Raw genomic sequence first — 26,202 nt, forward strand, 5'->3', positions numbered from 1 at the left:
TATGATTTGAACATCACCAGATCATTCTGAAGAGGACGTGGCATAGGTATATGGTATATCGCTACATTTTTAGTTGCATCAGGACAAAGTAACTTTTAAATAAGTTAATGTAAAAATCACTTCCAATGTCCTGGAGGTAACATATTTCTTTTGAGGGATAATTTGAAATGTTGATTCTCCAGGAGAAAAGAAAAACTTTGTCCTAAGACATAAAAATGAGTGGGCAGTATGCTGGTCTCATAAATGTTAAGGAACTCACTTGATTTTCTTTCTGCAATCTCTGGATGCGTGGTTTCTCTTTTTCTTTCAGTTTTCCTGGCTTCATCATGAAATGCTAGAATTCCTGAGGCTCTGTTCTGACTCTCTCCCTTCCTCCCTTAGCCTCGCTTCTGCCACGATTGCACACACACTCACGGCTTGCATTACCACCTGTATGTGCGACACTCAGATTTATCCCTCCAGCCCTGGGAGCTCTGGATGCAAATATCCAGTTGCTTATTTCTCTGAAGGACAATGTAACAAATATTTTCCTGGGCCTTACAATCTCTGTTTCAACTATTCAAGTCTGTCATTGCTGCCTCAGGAAGAGCCTTAGACAATCTGTGAATGACCGGTGGAGCAGGTTGCAATACAGCTGTGTTCCAAAACAGGTGGTCGCGGGCCAGCCTGGGTCACAGTCTTGCATCACCTGTTTTAGAAGCTCTGGTATTCAAATGCTGAAAACCGAACTCACGTTCTTCCCTTCAAGCCTGGGCCTCAGCTGTGGGTTTTGCCCAGTGGAGGGCCCCTACCCCCCACCCCCATCCCCCATTTTAGGTCAGCTTCCCCCTGAGCTGACCCTGGGCTTTGGGTTTAGGAGCAGGCTTTATTAGGAAGTCATGGCATGGAGAAACTGATAAGAAAGAGAGAAGCAGGACAGGTGGAAGAAACCAGATGAAGGAGTCATTTCAGGCAAAGTCCCAGACTTGGTCTGGTTTGTACGGGAACTTGTTGTACCTAAAAGTTTGCCCTACGTTGAGACCCAAGACCTGGGGACTCTGGTCAGTCATTGGTTATGATTGTCCTTGGGGGAAGGGGTAGTGGGGAATGTATTAGTTTTCTGTGGCTACCACTTTTCAGGGGTCCTGTTCATTTCATGCTTTGAATATAAGCCTTGATTCTCTGCCACTGTGGCTTATTTTAAAAATGGATATATATATATATACAATTTTTTTTTTGTGGTGCTGGGATTGAACCCAGGGCCTTGTGCATGTGAGGAAAGCACTCTACCAACTGAGCTATATCCCCAGCCCTTTAAAACAGATATATATATTTTTTCTTTTTTCTTCTTGCTCTCTCCTTCCCTAATCATGGGGGAGAGGGAACAATATTAACTTTCTTCCAATCCTAGGCTGAGTTATCCATCCTTTGGCTCACAGACCACAGGAATGGAGGAGTCTGGACTTGGAAATTGACATCTGTGAATCTAAGAAACAGCTGTCACTCAGGCTGCAAATGCAAATGTGACTCCCAACAGGGCACAGCTGGAGTGTAGCCTTTGAATCACCTCTTTAAAAGCCCCCTGTTCCCCTGACAGAATCACAGCCTCTGCCATGGGAGTCCCCTGTGTCTCTCCTTTGCTAGGAAAGCCTCAGAACTTCTTTCTCCTTTTTCTCAAAACTTTGTCCTCATTTTGGGATAAGCACTGGGGACAGGGAGTGAGCTTTCAGTATCACCAAGACAAATCGCCACCAGGTTAGTAGCTTAAAACAACAGGAATTTGTTATCACACTTCTGAGGGCCAGAAATCCCAAATCAAGGTATTGCCAGGAGTGCTCACTTGCTGAAGGCTCCGGGGAGGATCTGTTCTTTAATCCTTCCTGCATTTGGTAGCTCCAGGTGCTCCCTGGCTGGTGGCTGCATCAGGAATCTCTGCCCCTGTGATTGCCTCAATCTTCCCTCTTCTTGCTCAAGTCCACCCAGACAATCAGAATCATCTCTTCATCCCAAGATCCTTAATCACATCTACAAAGACTCTTTTCCCCCATAGGTTTCAGGGACTTCTTTTCCATGGCTATTTTTCTCCTAAATGTGAAAAAAAAAGCAAAACTCCCAGGTACTTCTGGATCTCCTCCAGGGTGAAGCCAGTGTCTTAGCCACTAGCAGCCAATCATACCCAAGCTGGAGGATGGGGACTGAGCTTGGAAGGGATTCAAGGTGCTGATGCACACCACTATCCATCTGGGTGGCTGAGCCAGAATCCCAGGAGTTCCCCTGAAATTTCTCTCTCTTCCCACAATGTCCATTCCATCAACAGATCAGGTAGATGTTACTTCTTTAATAGCTCTTGGATCTGTGCACCCATCTCATGGCTACCATCGTCACCCCAGTTACTTGGACTCCTCCAAGAGCCTCCTACCTGAATATGCCCATTGAGATCCCTGTTAATCAGTTCTGATTGTAATCAAAATGCTGGCTTTTTCAATAACGCAATCCTAACCCAGTCAGCTGCTCAGAAGCCACTCATTGTACCGTCAAAAAGACAAGCTTCTCTCACATCACTTGCAGGGCTTGGACTGGCCAATGTGAGAACCACCAGCCTCATGTGGCTGTTTCCACTGAAACTCATTAAAATGAAATGAAATCAACCATTTGGTTCATTCAGCATGGTAGCCATATCTGAACTGCTTATAGAGCCAAGTGTCGCTGCAGTGTCATCGTAGAACACGTCCCTCATTGTGGAAAGTTCTACTGGACTCACTGGTCTGGACCCTGTTCCTCTACTTCAGCTACAAAGGCAGTGATCCCTTCATGGGAACATGCTCTCTCCTTAGCCTGGGTCACGCTTTCCTCCCCTCTTATACATTTCTCTTCTGCCTACCAGCCTGAGTCTCAGGTTCTTGGAAGTCTGCATGAGGTCCCTTGTCCCTGTTTCTGGGCTCCAGTGTGTGGTGTGTTCCTCCTGCAGACATTCTTCATTACCATTTCTCACTGGATGTGCTTATCCACCCCAAGCACCCAAAGGGCAGAGTCTATTTCTGTTTTTGCTTGACGCTGGCTCCTTAGCATTTGGCTCAAAACTCATTTGGGTGGAGGAATGTGCTCCTTATCTCACTCCCCATGGATGCACAGCTCTGTGAGAACTATCCTCTGTATTTTTCTGAAAAGACACTAGTGGGAATCACAGGCTTACTCCAATCCCCAGAATAAGAGAAGTAGCCTTGCAAGCTTTTTGGATATCAGATGTTGGCTATATTAAAGTATCCGGAAATCTTACCTTTCCTTATTTCTTTCCACTATGCCTTCTCTTAAACCTCCCAGGTCTCCTGATTCAGGGTGGACTAACCTGATAATAGGAAATAGCTTCTGTCCTTTCTGTTGACATAACTAGTCTGCCTTTGGCATCTGGCTACAAACCTCTCTTTCAAGAGCAATGGTGCCAAATTCTCCCGAGCACTGCTCTTTAAGTTGCATGCTGCAGAAATTATATTTTGCTAGACTCACTGGCTACCAAGCTGTTAGGGGAACATTCTTTACTTTGAGAGCTCACACTGAGGTTCCCTGGGGAGGAATTTGGTGATAATCTCTGAACTATTTCTTAATTGTTTGAATCACAGTTCACTTCCTGGAGATGTTCGTTCCTGAGTAATTCTAGGAAGTGCTGCACCAGATGGAGAGCTGGGATGGGTATTCCTGCCCCATCACCTGGCTGAGGATGGATGACCTGCAGAACTTCGTGGAACCTTGGTCACTGCGGCCTGGGACCCTGAGCAGGAAGATGGGACTGTCAGGCACGGAGGCAAAATTCTTCATGTTGTAAGCTCAGTTTGCTGGTCATGTGACATTGGAAGACAAAGAGTGAAAGGCTCAGGGTCGTATATTTTCTTCTTAACTAAGCTCTAAACTCTTGAAGGCAAGGCTCTAACTTGAATTTCTTTCGCATCCTCCTTGGTATTTGGCAAAGTGCTCTGCAGACAATCAATGCTCTATAAATAACTGATTATTAGCCGCCCAGACAAGTTTCCTGCTGTAGAAAGTTCCATCACATTCCAAAACACCAGTATCAAAAGTTATGCTGGGGGTGGGGGAAATCTCTTGAGCACAGAAATTGTACCAGAATTCCCTCTGTGTTAGCCTAGAGTTCCTAAGGTGGGTCGTCCTCATTTTATGAACTTCCAGACGTATTCTGTTATAAAGGAGATTATAAAAGCATTATGGTGGGTTTCTACGGTGCTTAGCTTTCAGTTAAATATTACATCTCTTTGATCCATATGTCTAGTTCAATGTTCTTATCCTTGACTTTGGTGTTAGAAAAATCATTTTCTCAGAGTTGTTTTTGCTTCCCTCCTGGCTGAGACGAACTGTTCTGTCTCTCCAGGACAAAAAAAAAGTAGGATTCAGGTTTTTGGGGACCTGTAGCTCCTATGATATGGGAGGACATCCTTAGGAAGCGTACAAGATGATGAATTAGTAAGAATTGACTGCATGTAGAATAAGAAGTAGATCATCAAGTTGCCCTTACTTCTGAGATCTCATACTTAGTAGAAATACTTCTCAATCCCAACTCCGCTGCTCCCAGCACCCTCGGGGGAAGCAAGGGATGAAGCTTTGTCAGCTTCGGGACGAATCTGCCTCGGATGGGCGACTGCGATTTGTGTTCCAGAAATATTTCCTGAACACCTGGCATGTCACTTTCAGGCACCTTATTTTAGGAAAGTCAGGGGCTTTATCTAACAGACCGTCTTGATTCTCCAGCCAGTTCCTGAGTAAGAGAACGTCAGAGCAGTAACGTGGAGTGGATGTCACGACCGCTGAGGCGGGCAGGACAAAGGTGTGCCCACCCTTGGGAATCTGCCCTACAGCCCCGAAGGGGTCTCTGCCCAGCTAGCTCGTGAGTCAGCTTGATCTCTAGGAGGAGGTGATGGGGGCAGAACTACTGTGTCTGTAAATCAGAGTCACTATTACTGATGAGTTTGCAAATCTAGAGATAGGGAGGGTGGGACAGGTACCTAAGTCTGGTTTAGTTGACCGTTCATAGCTGCGTGACCCAGGGCAGGTTATCTGATCTCTCTGTGCCTTATCCCATTTGAAAAGGAGAATAATTGTACCTGCCTCATGGGATTTTAGTGAGGATTACATGGATTGATAATTGATTATGTGAGTTATTATTACTATGATTTCTCCATTGACATAGGTACCTCTGTGCCTCATGTGGGGAAAGAGGACTGTGAAGAAATACTTGAAATTTCTGCTTAATGTCCCATTTGCCTGAGTTCTGCTTATCTGGTGAGAACAAGAGTTCTAATTTGCATTCCCTAGTATTGCCCTACCAGAGGCTCAATAATGACTCCCAAAGCGATACTCATGCCCTAATCCTTGGAAACTGTGAATGTTATCTTATATGGCCAAAGGGAATTGAAGATATGATTATGCTGAGGATCTTGCGATGGTGAGATGATCCTAGATTATCTGGGTGTGCCCTAAATGAAATCATAAGTACCCTCATAAGATAGACACTTATAAGCTGGGCACAGGTGCACACACCTGTAAATCCCAGTGACTCAGGAGGTTGAGGCAGGAGGTTCAGAAGTTCAGAGGCCAGCCTCAGTAACTTAGGGAGGCCCTAAAGAAGTTGGTGAGACCCTGTCTCAAAATAAAAAGTAAAAAGGATCGGGGATGTAGCTCAGTGGTAAAGTGTCCCTGGGTTAATAGATGTGTACAGAGAAGAGGACATAGAAGAAAAGGAGCAATGTGACCCCAGTGGCAGAGAAAGGTTTGAAGTGAGAACAGTCAAGAAATACCTGGAGTCACCAGAAGCTGGATGAGACAAGAAATGGGTCCTCCCCTGGAGCCTTAGGAGGGAGCACAGTCTTGCATACTTTTTGAGTTTGGACTCTGGCCTCCAGAAACGTAGAAGAATAAACTTTGGTTGTTTTAAGCCATCCAGCCTGTGGCCATGTGTGATGGCGGTGGTAGAGGACCAAGACCAGCACCTATTGGCGCTGTAGCTGGTGGAGCTGGGGGAAGCCACCAGGCATGACGTGGACCCTGGGCGCTGCTGCTCCTGAGACCAAGTTCAAAGGGCATCCCCTAAGAGCCACCATTCCTGAGCCTGGGGACTCTCGCTGGGGGAGGTGGGTGGTGGCAGGCTGGGGAGGGGTGGTTGCCTCTCCATCTCATCCCAAATTCTGAAACAGGGATGGACAGTGAGCTCTGTGAGTGGATGGCCAGTCAATAGACGGCTCCCGTAAGGACACACAGTGACAGGGAACAAATACTCAGGGGTCCTGCCTGAGGGCTCCACCCCTCCCCTGCCTGCCTGTCCCCAGGGCTCTCACTCTCCCCCTCGGGCTCTTACTGGCTCAGGATGTCTGTGGGCCCCCCCGCTCTGCGCAGGGACCCGTGGTGAAGCCCTTCACCTGTATTGATCCATCATTCCTTCCAAACATCCCGCGAAGCAGGTCCGCTGTTGGCCGTCTCACAGATGCGGAGACTGACCTGGCTCGCTCAAGGTCCCCTGGCTGGCGAGAGGTGACTGGCTTTCAGGACAAGCTCTTCACCTCCCTGCGACCCACCATGGCCCTTGCTCCTTGACCCCTCAGGCTCCTCAGGCGGAAGTTACCAGCCTGGGCTCCCTTGCTGCCTGTCCCAGCCTTCTCCCCACGAGAGGGACTTGTAGGTCCATAAATGGTGCGTGGAGAAGCCATCCAGGTAGGGACAGCCTCCTCGTACATGCCTGTCGGACACTTGCCAGGGGGGATTGTAGAAATGTTAGTTACAGGTCGCTGGGGACCAGGGATAAAGGAACTTGCTTAACTGATGCAGAAATAGGAGATAAGGTTAGGAGACCTGGTTCCTCAAGACTCAAAATGGGGCCTTTTTTGTTTTCATGGTCTTGTCAAGGTGGCAGGGTCACCCATTTGGCTCAGCCCCTGCTGACTTTGGATGGCCTGACAGATCTGAGTCTAGATGGCCCCCAGTTGAGCTAGATGACTATGGCAAGCTAGAAGGGACATTCCAGGGGCTGGGACTGTGACTTCAGTGAGAAACCTCCATCTCTCCCTCCACAGCAACTTTCCAACCAAGTGCTGAAGTTGGGGGTAGACTGGACTTCCTCGGGGAGAGCAAAAGAATGATGCCCACAGGCACGCCAGGGATCCGGAAGCTTCCTTTTAGCCGGGCAATGTTCCCGGGATTCTAGCCCACTCTATTCTATTCTCTGGCCGTAGAGCTAAGAATCGAAATGGTTACAGACACCACAGGCTCAGCAGAAGTAAGTACGGAAGGAGCTGCAGGCTCTGGGGGTGCTGCACGTAAAGATGGTCGGGGCTTGGGGCTTGAGATTGTGGCTCAGAGGTAGAGTGCTCACCTAGCACGCATGAGGCCCTGGGTTCAATCCTCAGCATGACATTAAAAAAATAAAGATATGTGTCCACCCTATAACTAAAAAATAAATATTAAAAAAAAGATAGTCAGGGCTCAGAGAGGGGCCACAGTTCAGAGGGGCTTTCTTACATCGTTGCCGTGCACGGCACAGGGCCACCCCCGGATTCTCTGTTGCACGCACCCATTTCCAGAAACAGGAGATGTTACCACCAGACTGAGCAGCGGATTGTGAAGGGATGATTCACAGAGCAGAAGCCTCCGGGCCACAGTCTATGTCTTTTCATAGGACTGTTAACTGGGCAGTGTAAACCTGTGGTCCTCAACGAGGGGTGATTTCGCACCTTTGGGGACATTTGGCAGTGTCCGGAGACACTTCTGGTTGTCACAGTTGATGGGGGAAGTGCTAAGGGGTGCTGTAAATATCCTATAATGCAAAGGACAAATCCACACAACATCAAATTGCCCGGCCCCAAATGTCAGTAACTCTGAGGTTAGAAACCCTGGGCTAGCGCCACAGACTCATGAGCAAATTAAGCACTTAATCCTCCGATGACAACTGAAAATTGCTATGATGGATTTTGGACTCCATGCTATTTAATATTTTCCATAGACAGCATAAAAGCCTTCCTCGGGGCCTCCGAGACTCCTTCCATATCTTCGACACAGCAAAAATTAAAAATGTGACTTCATTGTTAAGAGAAAGACACACACATTTGAGTCAGCAGGCATTTACTTTTTAGACTCATAACCCACCTAAGATGCACATTGATAAGACATGAACACACGTGTGACTTGTAAGAGATGCGGCGTCGATCTATTTACATGTCACAATTTTGGTACTTTTCATCCACTCACTGTACAATTCTAAAATCAATCTCTCTCTCTCTCTCTCTCTCTCTCTCACACACACACACACACACACACACACACACACACAATTAGTAGACGCCATCAACATTGAATCATTGGAGGGACATGAATCTCCTCTACCATTTTCCTGAGTACTGGGAGTGGACCAAGAGAATTCAGGAGGTCTAAAAACCCACACCCTGGGTCCTCTAATGATCAATAATTTACCAGAATACGTCTGTTTTTAAAAGTGTTGGAACTCTGCCTCACTCCCTACCACACAGGCATGGGCATTGGAAGGAGATAAAGATTTGAATGTGGGGAATCTGAATGTGGGCGATCGCAAAAGGGTGTTCGGCTAGGGGCACATATTTTCATAGTTTATCAGCAGATTTCCTTGTGGTTCACCCAGATTAAATTCTTCCAAGTCCTTGGCCTGTGAGCTAGTACTAATTTGAATGATATTATTTTTTTTTCCACTTGATTTACAAACAGAATAATTGTGGATTTTTCTGGCTTATTTTTCTTCTCAGCATGAGCAGTCAACCATATGGTAAGGTAATTAATTGAGATATTAATGTATTTTTTTTGTTCCTCCAGAATTTTCCCCATTCCGATCCTCAGAGGGTAGCTGGGCCTGTTTCCTTGTCTCAGATGGTGTTTATGATTCAGGGACAGCCAGGGAAGGAGTGTCAGGCAGGGGGATTTGGCAGAAAGCAGGAAGTGCATAAAGAAACATAACATTTGGGGGAAGCATGAAGATTCTCAGATTAGGGAAGGAAAGTTGGCTGGGGTCCTTGTCTGGCCTGTTTCCTGGACATGACCTGTGGTGATGGAGAATGCCTGGCGAATGCCTAGGAAGACACATTTTAGGTCTCAGAAATCCAGCCTCAGCAAATTAATCTTGTGCTGGAGCTTGACACAGAAGCAACAGAGCTACCCACCTGCATGAGCCCCAGTGATGGAACAGGGATGGGCTCCTTCCAATGTCATGCTGCCCAGACCTCAGATAATTACTCTAAAGGGGCTTGGGGAAAGGAGCTCTGGTAGTGACTGAGATTGAATTTCCACCCAATCTAAACTAAAAGGGGGCTTAGGATCCCATTTGATTCGATTTTTGAAAGATAAATCAGTGTTATATTTCTTTCTTGCTTGAGTTACTAGAGCAAAATCCATCTGTACTATTTACCTGCTGTGTTAGTCAGGGTAGGTGAGGTTCTGCTACAGTAACAACTCAATCCTGAAATCTCAGTGACTTCACACAACATAGGCTTATTTGTCGACTATGCTACTTGTCTAATGAAGGTCAGTAGGGCTTCTGCTCTACAGAGTGACTCAGGGACCGTGCTTGATGGACATACCAAGATCCCGACTTGTAACCTTCACGGTCATCAGGGAAAGAAGAGAGAGGAACTGGAGGGTTCAGTACTGGCTCTGAATTCTTTCAAAGGAAGTGATGTACCTCATTTCAGCTGGCATCCCATTGGCTACAGCTGGTCATGTGACCCCACCTAACTACAAGGGGGCTGGGACTCCATAAGGGAACATGGATTTTGTTGAGCTGTAATGCACCTTTGGGGACATTTGACAGTGTCCGGAGACACTTCTGTAATGCCTCTGTTACAGCCTCTTGGTGCTTAAACACACATGATATGTCTTTTTATTTAATACTATTAATGTGCATGTGTGCAGAGCTTAATCCAAAGGTATTTTGAGGGGTTTGTCCCTTATTCCAATCCCCCTGGGGCCCTGCAAACTAAGGAAATTAAGATTCATGAAATAAAATAGAGCAAGAGAAGAAGGACTCAAAGCTAAGTTTTTGACCTGACCCTTTTATGCTCTTCCCTAGTGGCCACAGAGCAAGTGATGCTTTGTCATAAATTTTAATTTTGATTGTGACTCCTTAAAGAGCGTGATGGTGGTGTGGTGGGAGAATCGCTGAACCTGCTTATTTGTTTGCTGTTGAGAAAGCAATGACTGTACCAAGATTTTGTGAGGTTTTGCCAAATGGGCTAGTTTCCCAACATGCACTTCCCTTCTGGTAAAAAATACAATTATTTCTCCTTCTCAGAGATGGCTTCATGCTGTGTTGCAATGGACCCCTTGTTTCCACTCTGGTCTAACTGGGTGCTGACCCCATACTGCCCTCACAGGGCCAGAGCCCTGCTGGCCCCGCAGTTGAGTGAGACCTCCAGATGGTGATGTGGGGCTTCTGAGCTCCAGTGGGCTGGGAAGGATTTGAACAAGATGGGGCTTATCACGCACCCTTCCAGGGTGGGGGGACACAGGGGTTTCTGTCCCAGTGAGCAAAAATCGGATTGCAGAGGAAGAAGACCAAGAGGGGCCTCCAGGTGACAACAGGGAGGACAGCGGGCTGACAGCATAGCCTCATCCTGCACCAGGCACTGTTTTCAGCACTTGGTAAATTCAGCTCATTTAACCCTCACAGAAACTCCTTACGAGGTCAGTAATGTCATCGTTATCCCTGCCATGGTAAAGACAGGGGGTCAGGTGAAGGCACGGATGACTCATTCAAGGTGGCACTCCTAGTAAGTGGCTGCACCGTGATCAAACCCAAGCGTGAAATCAGACTATGGGTGAGAGATTCCACCTATAACGATTTTCCTTCTGATTATAAGAAGCCAAACACTTTTTTTTGGTATTAAAAAATTTGTGTATAGGATAGAAAGATTCATGATTTGGACCATTTTTAAATCTTCTGATGATTATTGCCAACTTGCCTTCCAGAAAGGCCACAGCCGCCTACCTTATCATATAGAAGGTTCTGGAAGAATGCTGCCTCACTAATCTCTGGACCCCTCACAGCACTGCCCACTAAACCTCCTGAGCGCAAGTCTTGTCTCCTATATGTTTCCAGGACCCGGCTTAAGACACAAGATGAAGTTAAACTCAGTGTTAAATTTCAGCTCTGGAGTCCCAAAGATGTGATGTTGAAATCTCAATTCCTGTGTACCCCAGCCCCTTGGAGCCACTTCCTTTATCTGAATATGAGGATAATGACGGTAACTACTTAGGGGGTTGTCATGAGGATCAAATGAGATAGTGGGTAAAAACTGTGTTGAGCACAAAGTGCGGGACAAGGGTCAGCTGCCAGCCATGTCACCAACCCTCCAGAAGCACGGTTAGAGGGGAAAGGTCTCCCAAGAACAGACAGCAGCCCGTTTAATACATGCTTTGTTGCAAGGAAAAAAAAAACAAAACAAAACAGAGGAGACCTAGAATCTGCAATGTGTGTGTGCGTGTGCATATGTGTGTGCGTGCTTATGTGCGTGTGTGCATTGTGTGGGGGTGCATAGTTTCTGAAACAGGTGCCCTGACTGCAGACTGATGCTGTTTTCTCCCCACCTGGAATCACCAGGTATCTGACATCACAGTGATGGAGGGGAGATCAACTTGTGTTTTCTGTCTGGAAAGACCAGCTGCATTTAGGTCAAGGGAGGGCAATGACCAGGCGGGAAGCACTAGTGCTTTTCCCTGGCCTTGGGAGACCACGGATGCTGCTTCTCCATCAGCAGCTAGAGCATCGAATGTAAATGCAGGGGCCTGGATATCAATAGGAATCATGTAACTCAGGGAACTATTATGGTCTGCATGTGAAGTATCCCTCAAAGACTCACGTGTTGAAGGCTTGGTCCCCATGGAAGCAATGTTCAGAGGTGGGGCTTTGGGGGAAGTGGTTGGCTCATGAGGGCTCTAACCTCCTCAGTGAGTCAACCCATCAATTGCTCTGTGGACTAATGGGAGATGGTGGAAACTGTAGGCAGTGGGCATGGTTGGAGGAAGAAGGTCACTAGGGACATGGCCTTGGGATTATTGTCTTTTCCTGGTCCATTCCTCTCTCTCTCTGTTTCCTGGCTGCCACAAAGTGAGCAGCTTTGCTCCTCCACATCCTTCCGCCATGACGTTCTGCCTCACCTCAGGTCCAAAGCAATGGAGCCAGTCAACCATGATCTAACCCTATGACACCATGAGCCCAAATAATTTTTTCCTTCTTTAAGTTGTTTTTCTCAGGTTATTTGTCACAGTGATAAAAAGCTGACTAACAGGATACAAGAGAATAACCAACAAGTGATCCTTCATCTGCTGGTGGTTCAGCATCAAATGAATGAGGAATCCAGCTCTGTGCATTATCTACAAACTCTGACTCTGCTTCCCAGTCATACCTCGGGGTAGGTATCCCACTTCACAGACCAGGAAACTGAGGCTTGAGGAAACAAGCTTCATGCATCGTAGTACTTATGAGGAAGAGCCAGGATTCAAACCCAGAGTTTAAGCACTTCTCTTTATTCATTTACTGAACATTTATCGAGGGCCTATTACTATATTTTTAGATACCAGGGCAAACACGCTTCCTTTCTTCTGTTAATGTCGTGACTGATGCAAGAAATGACCACACACCTGTAGCTTAAAATAAATGTGTTCTTTCACAGTTCTGGAGTCGGAGAGTTTGAAATCAAGGTTTGGGCAGCGCTGTGCTCCTTCTGAGGACCCTGACAGAGAATCCATTTTTGCTTCTTCCGGCTTCTGGTGGCTGTTGGTGCCCCCTTTAGCTTGTGGCCCCCTCACTCCAGCCTCTGCCTTCTCGATGACCTGGTCTCCTCTTCTGTCTGTGTCTGATCTTCCTCTGCCTTTCTCTTCTAGGGACACTTGGTGTAGAATTTGGGGAACCACCCGAATAATTCCTCTCTCAACCTGAGTCAATTAATCCATTCTCAAGGTAATTATATTAACAAAGAACTTCTCCCCAAATAGATCATAGTCACAGCACCTGGGGATTAGGACATGGATACATCTTATTTATTTATTTATTTAGAGTCATCTTTCAACCCCCCCAAAATCCTTACGGAGCTTATGATCTAGTGACGTTATTATGAAGCAAATCAATAAACAAGAGGGCATCAAGTGGCGTTAGGATCCCTGATGGGCTTGGAGAGAGAGAGAGCGCCGCTGTCTGCCCCTTTGGCTGGGGGATTGGACAGGAAGAGCCAGAGAACCAGAAGGAGCCGGCTAATCCTTTCCAGTGGGCCCCAACTACCCTGACTCAGCAGCCTCTGAATCTATACCTTCATGAGTAAATAATTCTTCTGGATGAGTTGGGCACAGCAGCCCCTGCCTGACGCATGAAGAGCAAAGACATTTTTTTTTTTTTTTAACGCATGCAGATAAAAATGGCTTTACTATCACAAACCACAGGAGGCCTTAACAGCCCACTGGCTCTGTGACTGCCAAAAAACAAGGGCTGCCGATCAACTGCTCTAAATCCAAGCTCATCGTTTTTGGCTGATTTCTCCCACCTTTTAATGGGTTCATGGTTAATAAGAGAGCAGAATGCCGCCTCACCGTGAACTGGGGTGTTCAGTTTGCAATGCAATCAACTGGAGGGGCCACTGATAAATTAACCATCCAATGGCTGCTTTATGGATGATTTCCATTTGGTTATAATCCATTTGAATATTTTTCCAGCTCCCAAACTTGCAGACACGTTCCATGGTGTATTGATGATTGATTACCCTTCGGCTCGTCATAGCAGATCCAAAAGTATAATCCAAGGAGAATCCAGGCTGGCCTTTGGACCTTTGGCCCTTTTCTGGACAGTGGTCAGTGGCTTTGAGTCTGCAAGTCTATTCCATGTGACTCCACAACCTACATCAAGAGCCTGTTGTTCCTGACTCCAAGTCCAGCTAGTTACCAAGTCTGTTCCTCTGCATTGAGTGACTACCCGGGAAAGCGCCGTTCAGATGCTGCCGGGAGTTTTATGCTAAATGCACTGTCACTCAATGCTGACCAGAGGCCGTGAGATAAAGGTGAGGCTTGTGCAGGACAGCCCAAGAGATCCAACTGCTGCCACTGCTCTGGAACCTCAAGGCTTTAAATTCTTTCCTCCAGTGAGACAATCCAGCAGGCACAAGGACCAGGCCTGGTTGTGGAGCCTCTATCTATGGATGTGGTTTTACGCTCTGGGGCACAGCGCCATCTGCTATGCTGAGGGATGCACTAAGAGCCTCCACTGGGAAACTCCCTTAGGGATGTGGTGGAGGATGCCAGTCCTTCCACCGACCGCACTGGTCCTCTCTGGTGTGGGGAAGACTGCAGAAGACTTTTCTGAGTCTCCACTGGGAATCACCACATTCTTGTGTGCCCCTCGCTGGTTTTGACCTAATAGACGCAGCTGGTGGGGCAGGTTTTCATGGCAAACATTCCGAGAGAATCCTCACTCCCGGCCCTATTGTCTTATGTATCCTTATTTTCCTTTTGGCCCCAATTTTTCAACCATTTTACATTTATTTTATATTGCAGCATTTCATGATTATTTTATGATCTATCTAAAAGACTGTCTAACATATAATCTTTGATTCTCTTTTATCTATAAGATTAAAAAAACATTGTTTTAAAGTTACTGCAGGGCCTTTGTGTTTGTAATGACATGCGGGTGTCATAGACTAAGGGGTGGTCCCCAAATGACATGTCCCTGACCTGCGCCCCAGAACCTGGGAATGGGTTCTTGTTTGGAAAATGAGTCTTTGCAAATACAACTCAGTTAAGGATCTTGAGATGGTTCAATGACAAATGTTCTGACAGGAGAGAGACACAGACACCAGACGCCAGAGCCGGAGGCAGTGTGACCACAGAGGCAGAGACAGGACTGCAGTGGCCGCAAGTCAAAGAATGCGATCTGTTACTAGAAGGTGGAAGAGGCAAAGGCTGGATTATCCCCCAGAGCCGCTGGAGGGAGCACTGGTCTGCTGACATCCGGTTTCCAGCTTCCAGAACCCGGAAAGAAGTCTGTTCTTTTAAGCCACCATCCACGGCTTAGTGACAATTTCTTACGGCAGCTCTAGGAAACAAATATAGTGACTAATCCCCTTTCCAGAAGTTGCTCAGGAAATGCTGAGTGATCCCCTGGCTTAGAGTCCTGACTTCCAACTTCCTGGGAGTGTGACATCTCTGACACCCAGCTGTGGCCCTGCACGCCGCTCATAAGGGCTCTTCTCTTCCAAAAGGTCCAGGACAGTGGGGCTGAAGAGTCCGTGGCAGAAAACCTATCCTCGATGATATTTTAAACTTTCTGATAGAAGATTCTACTAGAAGATCCTTTCTCAATTTCTCATCATTATACCATGATAGCATAATGATTATAATTATGGATAATTATGGGGAACACAAATCTCCCACTGTGTGCTTTGGTGCCCTTGAGTTGTGTGGAGGGTGGTTCCCAGCAGAGCTACCCCCACGTGGGCAGGTTTTCATGCATTTCAGTGGAGAGTGCACTTAGAGGTTTGGCCTCCAGGGTCGCTACCAGGGCAGTACCCTTGACTCCTACCAAATGCCTTCCCCAAGCCCCACCCAGAGTCTGCTGTGGACAGCTGAAGGCCAGCCAACCTGGGGCAGTGGGTGGAGCTGGTTTATGATAAACTATGAACGGACCAGATGTCTTCCCTTGGGGACATTCAGGTCAACCTCTTACTGGTGTATAGACTAGTGCTTTCACTGTTGAATGCCTTACAGATGATTTCAAAGAGCTTCAGGAAGAAGAAATGACTCTACGTTCATGAGACTAATGTTAACGATGATTATAAGTTGAACATCTCTAACACAACAGTCCAAAATCTAAATGCTCCAAAATCCAACTTTCTGCATGCTGAAATGATGTTACAAGTGGAATATTCCACACCCGAGCTCATGGGACACAATAGTTCAAAACATTTTAGGGGCACTAAAGATATTGTGTAAAATTACCTTCAGGCTATGTGTATAAGGTGCATATGAAATGCAGATAAATTTCATGTTTAGACTTGGTTATCAGCCCTGAAATATCTCAGTAGGTATGCAAATATTCCAAAATTAAAAAAAAAATCTGAAATCCCAAAAGTGTCTGGTCCCAAGCATTTCAAATAAGAGATACTTAACCTACATAGAAAATACCCTATAGATGAATGGATAAGTAATGGTCTTTGGAGATACACTTCTAAAATACAAGTTTTAATGAACTTGATAAAGTGAAGCAAGTCATTATTATTTCTAAATATTTGGGTTAATATGGGAAGAGGATGATATCGTGTTCTTGGTCCACTCAACCTCAGCGTCTGTTAGCTTTGGTGAGGATTAGGATTATTGTAGAAGAAATGCTGAGTCAGTTTCCAACTTTTGACCTCTAAAAATGGGTTCCAGAAAACTTTATCCATAAACAAACATTTTAAAAAGAGAATATATAAAGACACCTTGCTTTAAGGAGGGGTGTTGAGGCTAACTCTTCTGGGAGGCACAGAGGATGAAGGGGCTGAAGGAGGAAGGCCAAGAAGCCTCTGCTCCTGGGCTGTTGGGATGTGAGTCACAGGAAGGGATGAAGACAGGCAGATAGACGGGTGACAGAGAGGGAGAGCAGATGCAGAGGCCCAAGCCTGTTTCTAGTTGTGAGAGGCCAGCCCTCCGCCCTTGCTTGAGTCGCTACATTTCCTATTTCTGCTTAGTCTAGTGTGATTGGGTTTTTGCCTTGTGAAACCAAACTATCTCCATGAATACAGGGTTGACTCTGCAAATAGAATGAACTATTTTCCCAGGAAAGTGAACGTGTACACAGTGCAAATTTTGCATAACTTAAGGGAACTATGGGTCTCACCTGAACTCAATGGGATTCAATGAGCCCAGTTAAAAAATTCCTGCAGTGACATATATTGCTAGTGGGACTGCAAATTGGTGCTACCACTCTGGAAAGCAGTATGGAGATTCCTCCGAAAACTGGGAATGGAACCACCATTTGACCCAGTGATCTCACTCCTCAGCATATGTCCAAAGGACTTAAAATCAGCCTACTGTAGTGTCAAAACCACATCAATGTTTATAGCAGCTCATTTCACAATATGAACGAACCGACCTAGGTGCCCTTCAACAGATGAATGGATAAAGAAAATGTGGTACATTTACACCATGGAAATTACTCAGCCATAAAGAAGAGTGAAATTATGCCAGTAAATGGATGGAACTGGAGGCTATCATGCTAAGTGAAATAAGCCAGTTCCTAAGAACCAAAGGCCAAATGTTCTCTCTGATATGTGGATATTAATGCACAATAAGAGGAAGAGGGAAGTATAGAAGCTCATTGGATTAGACAAAGGTGAATGAAGGGAAGGGAGGCAGGATGGGAATGGGAAAGACAGTAGAAAAAATCAGACATAACTTTCCTATGTTCATATATGAATACACGACCAGTGTAGCTCCACATCATGTAAAACAACAAGAATGGGAAGTTATACTCCATGTACGTATGATGTCAAAATACATTCTACTGTCATGTATAACTGAAAAAGAACAAATGAAAAAAATTTTTAAAAATTCCTGCAGTGAAATTTTGGATGATAAGAGGTTGAGTGTGATTATGGAATTTTAGTTGGTCAATCTGACTTTCTCTAGTATCGCTGAGTGCTCAGGGGAGCACAGAATGCAGAGATAAGCAGCTACTCGTTAGGCGTAATCCTTAACTCAGGATAATAGAGAACATGAGCTGAGCTTTGAAAGCGGATAGACACACATTCCCTGCAGGATTTGTGACTTTCCAGATACTGAAGAAAAATGAATCAGACGTACAAAATCCCATTTCAATTGACAAAACCAACCCCATGGGACACGTGACTTGGCCAGGAGAGAGGATCTGTTTTTCTGTGTAGATTTCATTTTTGGTTAGCATCATCAAAACCTTGACCTATGACCCATGGAGCTTGACCCAGATGTTGGTGATCGAAGAAGGCAAGTTGGCTGAGGCCAATTTGCTTGGTTTCCAAGGGCTGAATAGCTCTGCTGTTCTTTAGCGGACGTCTTTCTGCACCATCGATCTCTCCTAAGTCTTAAAACTCCACCATTTTTTTTTAAAGGGTCCAGTTTCTTAGTCATGTGTCCCTGTACCTGCATTCCTTAAGTTCCTCTTTCCCTCTCCACATTTTGCTGACTTTACTTAAGGCACTTGGCTGCAAGGGAACCATAGTCCTTCACTATGCTCTGCTTCCTGATGCTTCCCAAATTTATTATCTGGTTGATTACTAGTGAATCCAACAAAATAAGCCCTTTTCTGGGACTCCATTTTGCCTCTCGCTCAAGCCAAATTCTCCTGGCTGCCCCCGGCGCTTGGCTTCCAAAGCCAGGCTCCAGGGATGGAAATGCTGGATGCTAGCATCTCCCAAGCACTCAAGCTCAGTTCTGTCCTGATTTCACATTTCAACCAGAGGACATTCTGCCAAGTGACAGGGCACCAAAAAAAGAGCTAAGCCTTTTTCCACACTGTGGTTTTCATTAGGCGTGTGTGTGTGTGTGTGTGTGTGCGCGCGCGTGTGTGTGTCTGCCTATAATAACAGGTAGTAACTTCTGCCCTGCTAAAACCACAGCTGTTTAGAATGGTATCCCCACTCGGCTTCCAGCCACCTGCAAGCCTACTTCAGCAGAATCTGCAGGCTCTCATCGGCCTCTGGCTTAATGAATAATCACGAGAAAAATACAGGTCAGCACCTGCCAGTGGGCAGGGCAGGGATTGCTTTGGCTAAGTCAAGTTCTTTGCGTTTCCCATTTTTTCTTTGGTGCAAGACTTCTTAGCTGCTCTTCCTCCGAAAGCACAGGAAGCCGAAGAAATTCCCTCATCTTGGCAACGACACGTTCCCAACTTTCCTTGGTACTCCCCCTGCCCACTTCTGAAATGGAGTTTACTCAGAAAGAGGAAGGGCACCCCAGATACACATTTCGTAGGGTCTTGGCGGAGTGGTTTTGCTCTAGACGTTTACAGGGAGGGGCAGACGAGTTCTAGGGGGAGGGTTACATTGGAATGGCTTTTGTTCCAGGCCTTTTTCATGGGAGATAACAGGCCATTCACCAAAAGCTCCTAAACCCTGGTGTCATCTGTTACCAATTTGGCATTCCTGAGATATTTATTCTGGCTCTACCCTGTGGCAAACCATGAAACAGATGTATCATGGCGACCATGTGCAAGTTTGGGGCCTTTCATGCCAAGAGCAAGTGGCTGTTTATTCTCTTTCAAAGCTCCATGAAGTTACAGCTGGATATAGGCATTAAAAAGTATGGTCTATGTGGAAAGGATGTATAGAGCTCAAGAGGGATCCGAGTGGGTGAGGGTTGTCAGGAAAGACTTTCCCAAAGAGGAAAGGACACAGAGGGACACAGGGTGGCAGAGTTGGTGTATGAGAACATGGGTTGTGGAGCTGACCCTCTGGGACAAAGCCTGCCTGTGGTATTGGTATGCTAGCTGCCCGACTCTGGGCAGGTTGTAAACCTTCTCATCCTGTTTCCTCCGTATTCACATTCTACTGTGACAAATTACCACAATCCTAATAGCTTAAAACAACATTCCTTTAGCATCCCGTGGCTCCCGGGTTTGGAGGTCAGAAGCCCAACTTGCTGTGGCCACGCTCTCTCTGAAGACTGATGTTAAGGAGCTAGCCAGGTCAAGTTCTCATCTGGAGGCTCTAAGGGAAAAAAATATCTGCTTCCAAGCTCATTCTTGTTGGTGGCAGAATTCACTTTCTTGTGGTTGTAGGACTGAAGTCTCTGTTTTTTGTGTTTTTTTTTTTTTTGCTGGCTCTAGGTTAGGGGTAATCTTAGCTCCTAAGATCACTCATTTGCTTTGCCCCATGGTCCCCTCCCTTTTAAGTCAGCAATGGCACAATGTACTCTTAATATCTGCTTCCTTATGTTCCGTTAGCTCAGGAAAACTCTCTGCTTTAAGGGTGCATGTGATTGGATTAGGCTTACCAGGTCATTTCCAAGGGCAATGAACGTGGAATTTTAATTACATCCATAAAACACCTTGCATCAGTATCTAAATCACTACTGGTTTGAATAACAGGGAGAGTGTGTGTACATGGGGGGGCTGGAAACCCAGGGAGACCACCTTGGAACTCTGACCTCATGCACCTACTTGTGGAGAAGCTGAGAGGCCCAAATGAACAAGTGTATGGGAAATACCCAGCACACAGCAAGCAAGTTCCAGGTAGGAGGATTTCCACGAGAAAAATTAGCCACTTGGGTTCCCAGGATGGATGAGATCTGGGGTTGGGGTAGAAGGAGGTTGTTAGGACTTGGGAACAATAAGACAAATTCTGGGTTTTTTTTTGGGGGGGGGGCTGGAATAGGAAGTGCTGTCCTCCTTGAAAGGAGAAAATGGATGCTCTCCCTGATTTAGGTCTTTGCTGTGGCAGTGAGGACCAGGGTTTGGAACGAGGCAGAAGAAACCTGGAAATGGCCTTTTAGACTGTCCCCCTCAGGAACTATCTGCAGGGAGATTTTTCAATTCTGAAAAGAGCGAAGAGGTTTTTTTTCAGCTACAAAAGTCCGGGGTTTCAGAAACCACTAAAATAATAGCTTTTCCAAAACCCGCCAAGCCAGGCTCTAATTGGAGGAATGGGAATGGATCCCCAGCCCTCTGCTGAACACACACAGCTGGTGTGGCTCAGGAACATTTTCAAATTGCAGGAGGCCATGCCTGACCACTTCGGAATCAGAAAAGGGGCCTAGGCCCTGTTGCTGCTGTGAGAAAGGAAAGTGGTCACCCTTCGTAAGTCAGTAGTGTTTGGTCCACCTTGAGGGTTGAACTGCTCACCAGGAAGCTACGGTTCAAAAGCCCTGGGCAGTTATGAGATGAACTGCAGAGAGCAACAAGGATGGAGAGTGAAGAGTTCATGTCATGGATGCGATAGGGGCAGGAGCTTATCCTTCAAAAACTCCTCCTCTACACCATTCTTATTTCCAGCTGAATTCTCTTTTTCATCTCAGATCCTGGCTTTCTGTCCCCCTCCCTCCCCTATCTGCCTTGGCTTCTGGATCTTCTCAAAGTTTCCCCCAGGAAAACTTCAGCCAATTTCCTCCCCTTGAACAACTGTCACTTTTGAGAAGCTGCCCAGTCTCTTTGCTGTGATTTTTCAGAGACTCGGGGGCCAGGCTTCCTTCCAGTGATGGCAAAGAGGTAGGAGAGGGGGCGGCAAGGGCTTCCGGTGGTGGGGGACACACAGGCGTGCATGAGTCTGAGAGACGCTGACTCTCCAATCGCAGGACAGCGACACCTTGTTGATAGCTGACCAAGACGTTCAGGAAGGAAAGCAGAGAGCAGGAAACTCACATTTGCTTTGTAGCTGCTGGAGTTTCTGCACAGGGAGACACGACCCTATTTGACCTTGCCTTTGGTCAAGACCAAGGGTTATAGAAGAACCGACCAAAAATGTGTTGGCAGAAGGCCAGGCCAAGATGACTAGTTTTGATATGTCCAAGGATGTTGTCTGGCTTGGGCAGCTTCTGGGCCAGAGTAGAAACCCCAGACTCAGCCTTTAAGGATGTCGGTATAGCAACAACATGAACCGATTACCTGAGCTCCAGGTGAGGCCGGCTGCCATCATTGCCCATTAAGGACCCAAACTGAGAGCAGCCCAATTCTGGCTTGTTAGTTCCTGGCCAGGAATAGTGGAAATGACATCTCTCTGCTCCCTGCGCTCCTGCCTCTTCGCTATTATTCCAGACAGGTGCCAGAGGCGTCAGGGGGCCTGATGGAGCCTGGCGTTGGCTTGCCCGCTGTGATCAGCGGCTGACGACCTGACAGAAACACTTTCCCTGATTACATTTTAAACTTGGACTTGCCACACTTGGTTACATTCGTGGGGAGAAAGGGAAGGAGGGAGGGAGGGATGGAGGGAGAGAGGAAATGAGGGTTAAGCAGGTTTGCTGAAGGCTGGGGGCCAGGGAGCACACGGACAGCCCACCTGCACCCAGCGTACCGCCTTCTGCATTCCAACATGACTAAATATTGACATCCAACTAACAAATATCGATCGAGAGCCTAATCATTCACAACAGTAGGTGAGCTTCATCCTGTGCTGTGTGGGGAGACAAGCCATCACCTACCTCCTGTCAGTAATGAGCTGGAGGTGAAGAAAGACACTCTCTGACTTCATACCATAACTTATTAGTATGGTGGTAAAAATAAAAATTAAAAAAAAAAAAAGAAGAGAAACCACTTAGACTAATGGTCTCTTCTGGGCAAGTGGCAAAGGATGCTGATTTGGCTTATTTTATCACATGCACCTTTCTTGGCGGGGCAGACAGTTTGCTGATATGCTTATTTTGGATGGTAGTTAGTGTTAGGTAATTACTGGCATACATATGGTATCCACATATGTTTATAAATCACTGCATTTTACATATTGGCAGGGTTGGGGCTATGGACAAGGAGGGCTTGTCTGTCTGTGCAAGAGACAAACAATTAGCCAGGCCATACATTGGTTCTTCCTTTGCTGTCTATTCCGATTATGTGTCCGCAGGGGGATGCGGTGGCTCCTCTGGCCCTGTGCACCACACTTCCTCATGTCCTCATGGTCATGTGCCTAAGTGAGGGTACCCCCAGGCTAAAGGGAGTAGTATTCATACTTACTACATCTTACAAGAGAACTCTGGGCGTGGTTCAAATCCACACTGGCTAAGGAATCTTCTTGCTTCCATTTTGAGCACTGGTATAAGTCACTACACATCTGCTTATTAATATTATCCTGTTGATGTTTACAGTACAGTTTGGGTGAAGGGAAGGTGTTCTCTGACTCTGAGGTGAAGTACTGGGGATTGGACACAGGGCCTTGCACATGCTGGATAAACACTCTATCACTGAGCCATGTCCCCAGTTTCTTTTTCTTCTTTAAAAAATTATATTTTGAGACAGGGTCTTGCTAAGTTGCCCAGGCTGGCCTTGAATTTTCCATCCTCCTGCCTCAGCCTCCAAAGTAGCTGGGATTATAGGTGTGCACCACCCATCTGCACATTTATCGGTGCAGTCGATCCTCTGTGGTAGCCCACAAACCTTGCTTGGGAAATGGTCACATTCAACCATTCACATAAAACTACTCTGTGACCTCTGAATACAGCAAGGTCACCAGGTCCCTTTGATTCCCTGTTAAATGATCAACATAAATTCTGGTCAGAAAGTGTGTGTGTGTGTGTGTGTGTGTGTGTGTGTGTGTATGAATGTTTGTGCATGTGTCTTTGGACTTTCCTCTAGGACCAAAGTATCATAGGGGAAATTTAAGGCCACAAAAATGTGACTAAATGAGTGAGCACTGATCCACATTTACAAAAGCTAATGACTTCCCATAGTCCCTCGTTCTCAAATCTGTATTAAATGTGTAGATAATGTTTCCAAGGGCAAAATTTCCTAGTTCACTGATCCAGAGTCCCATGTTATTGATGAAATAAAGGTAATATTGAAAGTGACAGTGTCTGAAAAGCAATCTCAAACTGTCTTTTTATTGCATGCAATTAACAATGAAATTGAGAACCACTTTCTTTCTAATATAAAATCATTAGCCACAGAGTTGCAATTGAAATTCACCACAGTGATTTCAGCCAATAACTCTCAACTTCTTCCTCTTTCGGAAGGGTTTGATTCCCGCCCCCTCCCTTCGTTTTTAAGCACTACAGAATAATGAGCAAACAGTTAAATTGGGCTAGCTCCGAGTTTCAACCAAGATTTATGGTCTACTCATCTTCCAGAGGAGCTATAAAACTACTGATGACATCTCATATCTTGAAATCTCTTGTATTGAGAAAAGAGATGGGTGTGGTGTGAAAGTGAATTCTGGATACAAGTGATATTTAGACAAGTTTCGTACTTCAAAACAGTCCTTAACTCCTACAAAGGCTTTCTGTCATGAGCTGGGGATCTCAGGGATAACTACTCTGCTTTCTCTAATACTTCCCACCCTCTCACAAAAACACCCTTTTTAAATTTATCTTAAATATGTTTGGGAGCCCTCCCCCAGTCTCCCTCCCCCTCTAAATTTTGCTTGGGTTAAAAAAAAAAATCTAAGGCAAATTTTTTGTTGTTGTTGTTCTCTGCAAAAGCATCAACCTTCAGATCCAAGTTAACCCAAATCATCACGATAATAAAAGATAATAAACTGCCTTCAGTTTAGAGCGCTTCAGTTTAGACAGGGTCAAACCACGTTTAAGTACAAACAGTGGGGTGGCCGTGTTAGGGAACTGCTCCAGTTGACATCCTGTCCTCTGGGACACTGGGCAGAGGGCTAAGGAAGGGAAAGAGCTGCGTCTTGGGGGGAGTAAGCATGCTTTCCGGAAAGTGCCCAGGTCTGCTCAAAGAGCAGAGGCAAGTGCTGAATCTGAACCAGCTCTGGAGCTGCTCTGTTTGGAAACCTCATTCTGAAAACCCGAAGTCCAGCAGCGGCTTTCCAGACCAGGACAAAGAGAAAGGGGGAGGAAGGCACCGGGGAGCAGGAGTGGGGCTAGGCGGCCAACAACAGGGAGCTCAAGGGGAGTGGCTGAGAGCATTTCTTCCTGGCGCCGCTGCCCAGAAACTTTTTCTGCCACAGATATTTTACTTCGGGTCTGAACTCTGGGGTCCGCAACTGCTGGTGGGGTCTGCGCGGGGGCCATACTCCGAGCGCCGTGACAGGGCTTCAGGACTGGGCGACGTCGCCACAGCCCAGGGCCCGGGCGGCGGGGGAGAATGAGACTGGGAGGCCGGGCTGACGCGCCGGTGCTCGGGTCTCCCGGGCGGGGTCCTCACCTGTTCCAGCGGGCCACCTTCCTCCGGTAATACCGCAGCGCCTCCTGGCTGGCCAGGAGCGAGTCTTCGGGACCGAGGAGAGGCGGCTCCTCCAGGACGTTGTACAGCGGGTGGGCGAAGAGGGCCTGCAGCTTGGAGCGCGGGCTGCTGCGGCCGCCGCGGTCCTGCTCAGCCCCGGGCCCGGCTTGGGAAAAGTTGTGCGCGACGGTGCCAGGATTCGAGGAGGCGGCGGACGCCGCGGAGGAGGCGCGACCCGAGCACGGGCAGCCGGGCGGGCGCCCCCGGGGCCGCAGCTGGCGCTGCACTTGGGGCCAGAGGTGGAAGTAGAGGTCGGCGGAGAACAGCGCGCCCAGCAGCAGCAGGGTCAGCAGGCGGTCCCGGCGCAGCCCGGGCATGGCCCAGCCGGGGCGCGCGGGCGACGGTGGGCGCCGGGGGGCGGGCGGGCCGTCTCCGGGGACCCGGGAGGGCGTCCGGGGCGCAGGCACCAGAGGCGCCTGGAGTCCTGAGGGCCGGCTGGGGCCGATGCGGCCGGAGAGCTCACCGTGCGGGACAGACCCCCTTTGAGGGGTGTCGCCCTGAACTTGGGGACCCGGTGCAGGGAGCGCCGGGGCTCGCGGCTGTCTCTTTTCCTCAACGCGCTGAGACGCTGGGAAGGGGTCTCCTGGGCGCCCGCTTCTAACGCCTTCTCTACCCTGTGCCCGCCCGCCCTGGGCAGGTGAAGGGCCCCGGTGTCCCTCCAGCGGCCAGGCAGCGGCGACGGCCCGGAGGAGCGCAGAGAGCGGGCCGAGGCAGGCGGCTGCGGAGCCTGGGGCGGCTCTCCTGAGGATGCTGTCGTTCGGCGGCGGCCGCGACTGCTCCTGCGGCTCCTTCTGCGGGTGGCAGGGAAGCTCGTGTCCCCGGCTGGCACTGGCGGCGGGAGTGGGGAGTTGGAGAAGCAGGGGCGCCTCGGGGCGTTGTCTACGCGCGCCCGGACTCCTAGAGGCAGAGGTAACCCGGGCCTCCACCCGCCTGGCCAGGCGCCCGCACCTCCGCCCACTCTCAGCTGGCACCTGCCTCTGGCGCAGCTCTCCAGCCAACTCCCGATGCCTCTGCCGGCTCTGCCCTCCACTTTGTCACCAACCACTTCTCGCGCCCATCCCCCTTCCTTGCTCAGGGCTCAATCCGCACATTTGGAGGCACCCAAACCAGGTGGGTTGGGGTGTGTGTGAAGGTTTTTATTTCTATTTCTATTTTTTTTTATTTTTTATTTTTAGAAAGACTTAAGTTCCCTAAAAAACCTTTCTCTTGTAAGCTTTGTTAGGTGTGTGTGTGTGTATATGTGTGTGTGTGTGTGTGTGTGTGTGTGTGTGTGTGTGTTCTTATCCTTTCTCCGAGAACACACTAGATTCGTAACAAAGACATGCCAAGTGTCT

The 26,202-nt window shown here is 47.5% G+C and overlaps 1 protein-coding gene across 1 annotated transcript in view; it reads right to left on the reverse strand.

The window, feature by feature from the left end:
* Window positions 1-25,959, reverse strand: part of Fam20a (FAM20A golgi associated secretory pathway pseudokinase) — a 49,460-nt gene extending 23,501 nt beyond the window's left edge. Inside the window, exon 1 of the mRNA XM_027946311.2 lies at window positions 24,791-25,959. Coding sequence (XP_027802112.2) covers window positions 24,791-25,185 — 395 coding nt within the window. The 5' untranslated portion in view covers window positions 25,186-25,959. The remainder of the gene's footprint in view (window positions 1-24,790) is intronic.
* Between the last annotated feature and the right edge of the window lie 243 nt (window positions 25,960-26,202).

Source organism: Marmota flaviventris, chromosome 17 (assembly GCF_047511675.1).
Source record: "Marmota flaviventris isolate mMarFla1 chromosome 17, mMarFla1.hap1, whole genome shotgun sequence".
In the NCBI taxonomy this organism is placed as follows: Eukaryota; Metazoa; Chordata; class Mammalia; order Rodentia; family Sciuridae; genus Marmota; species Marmota flaviventris.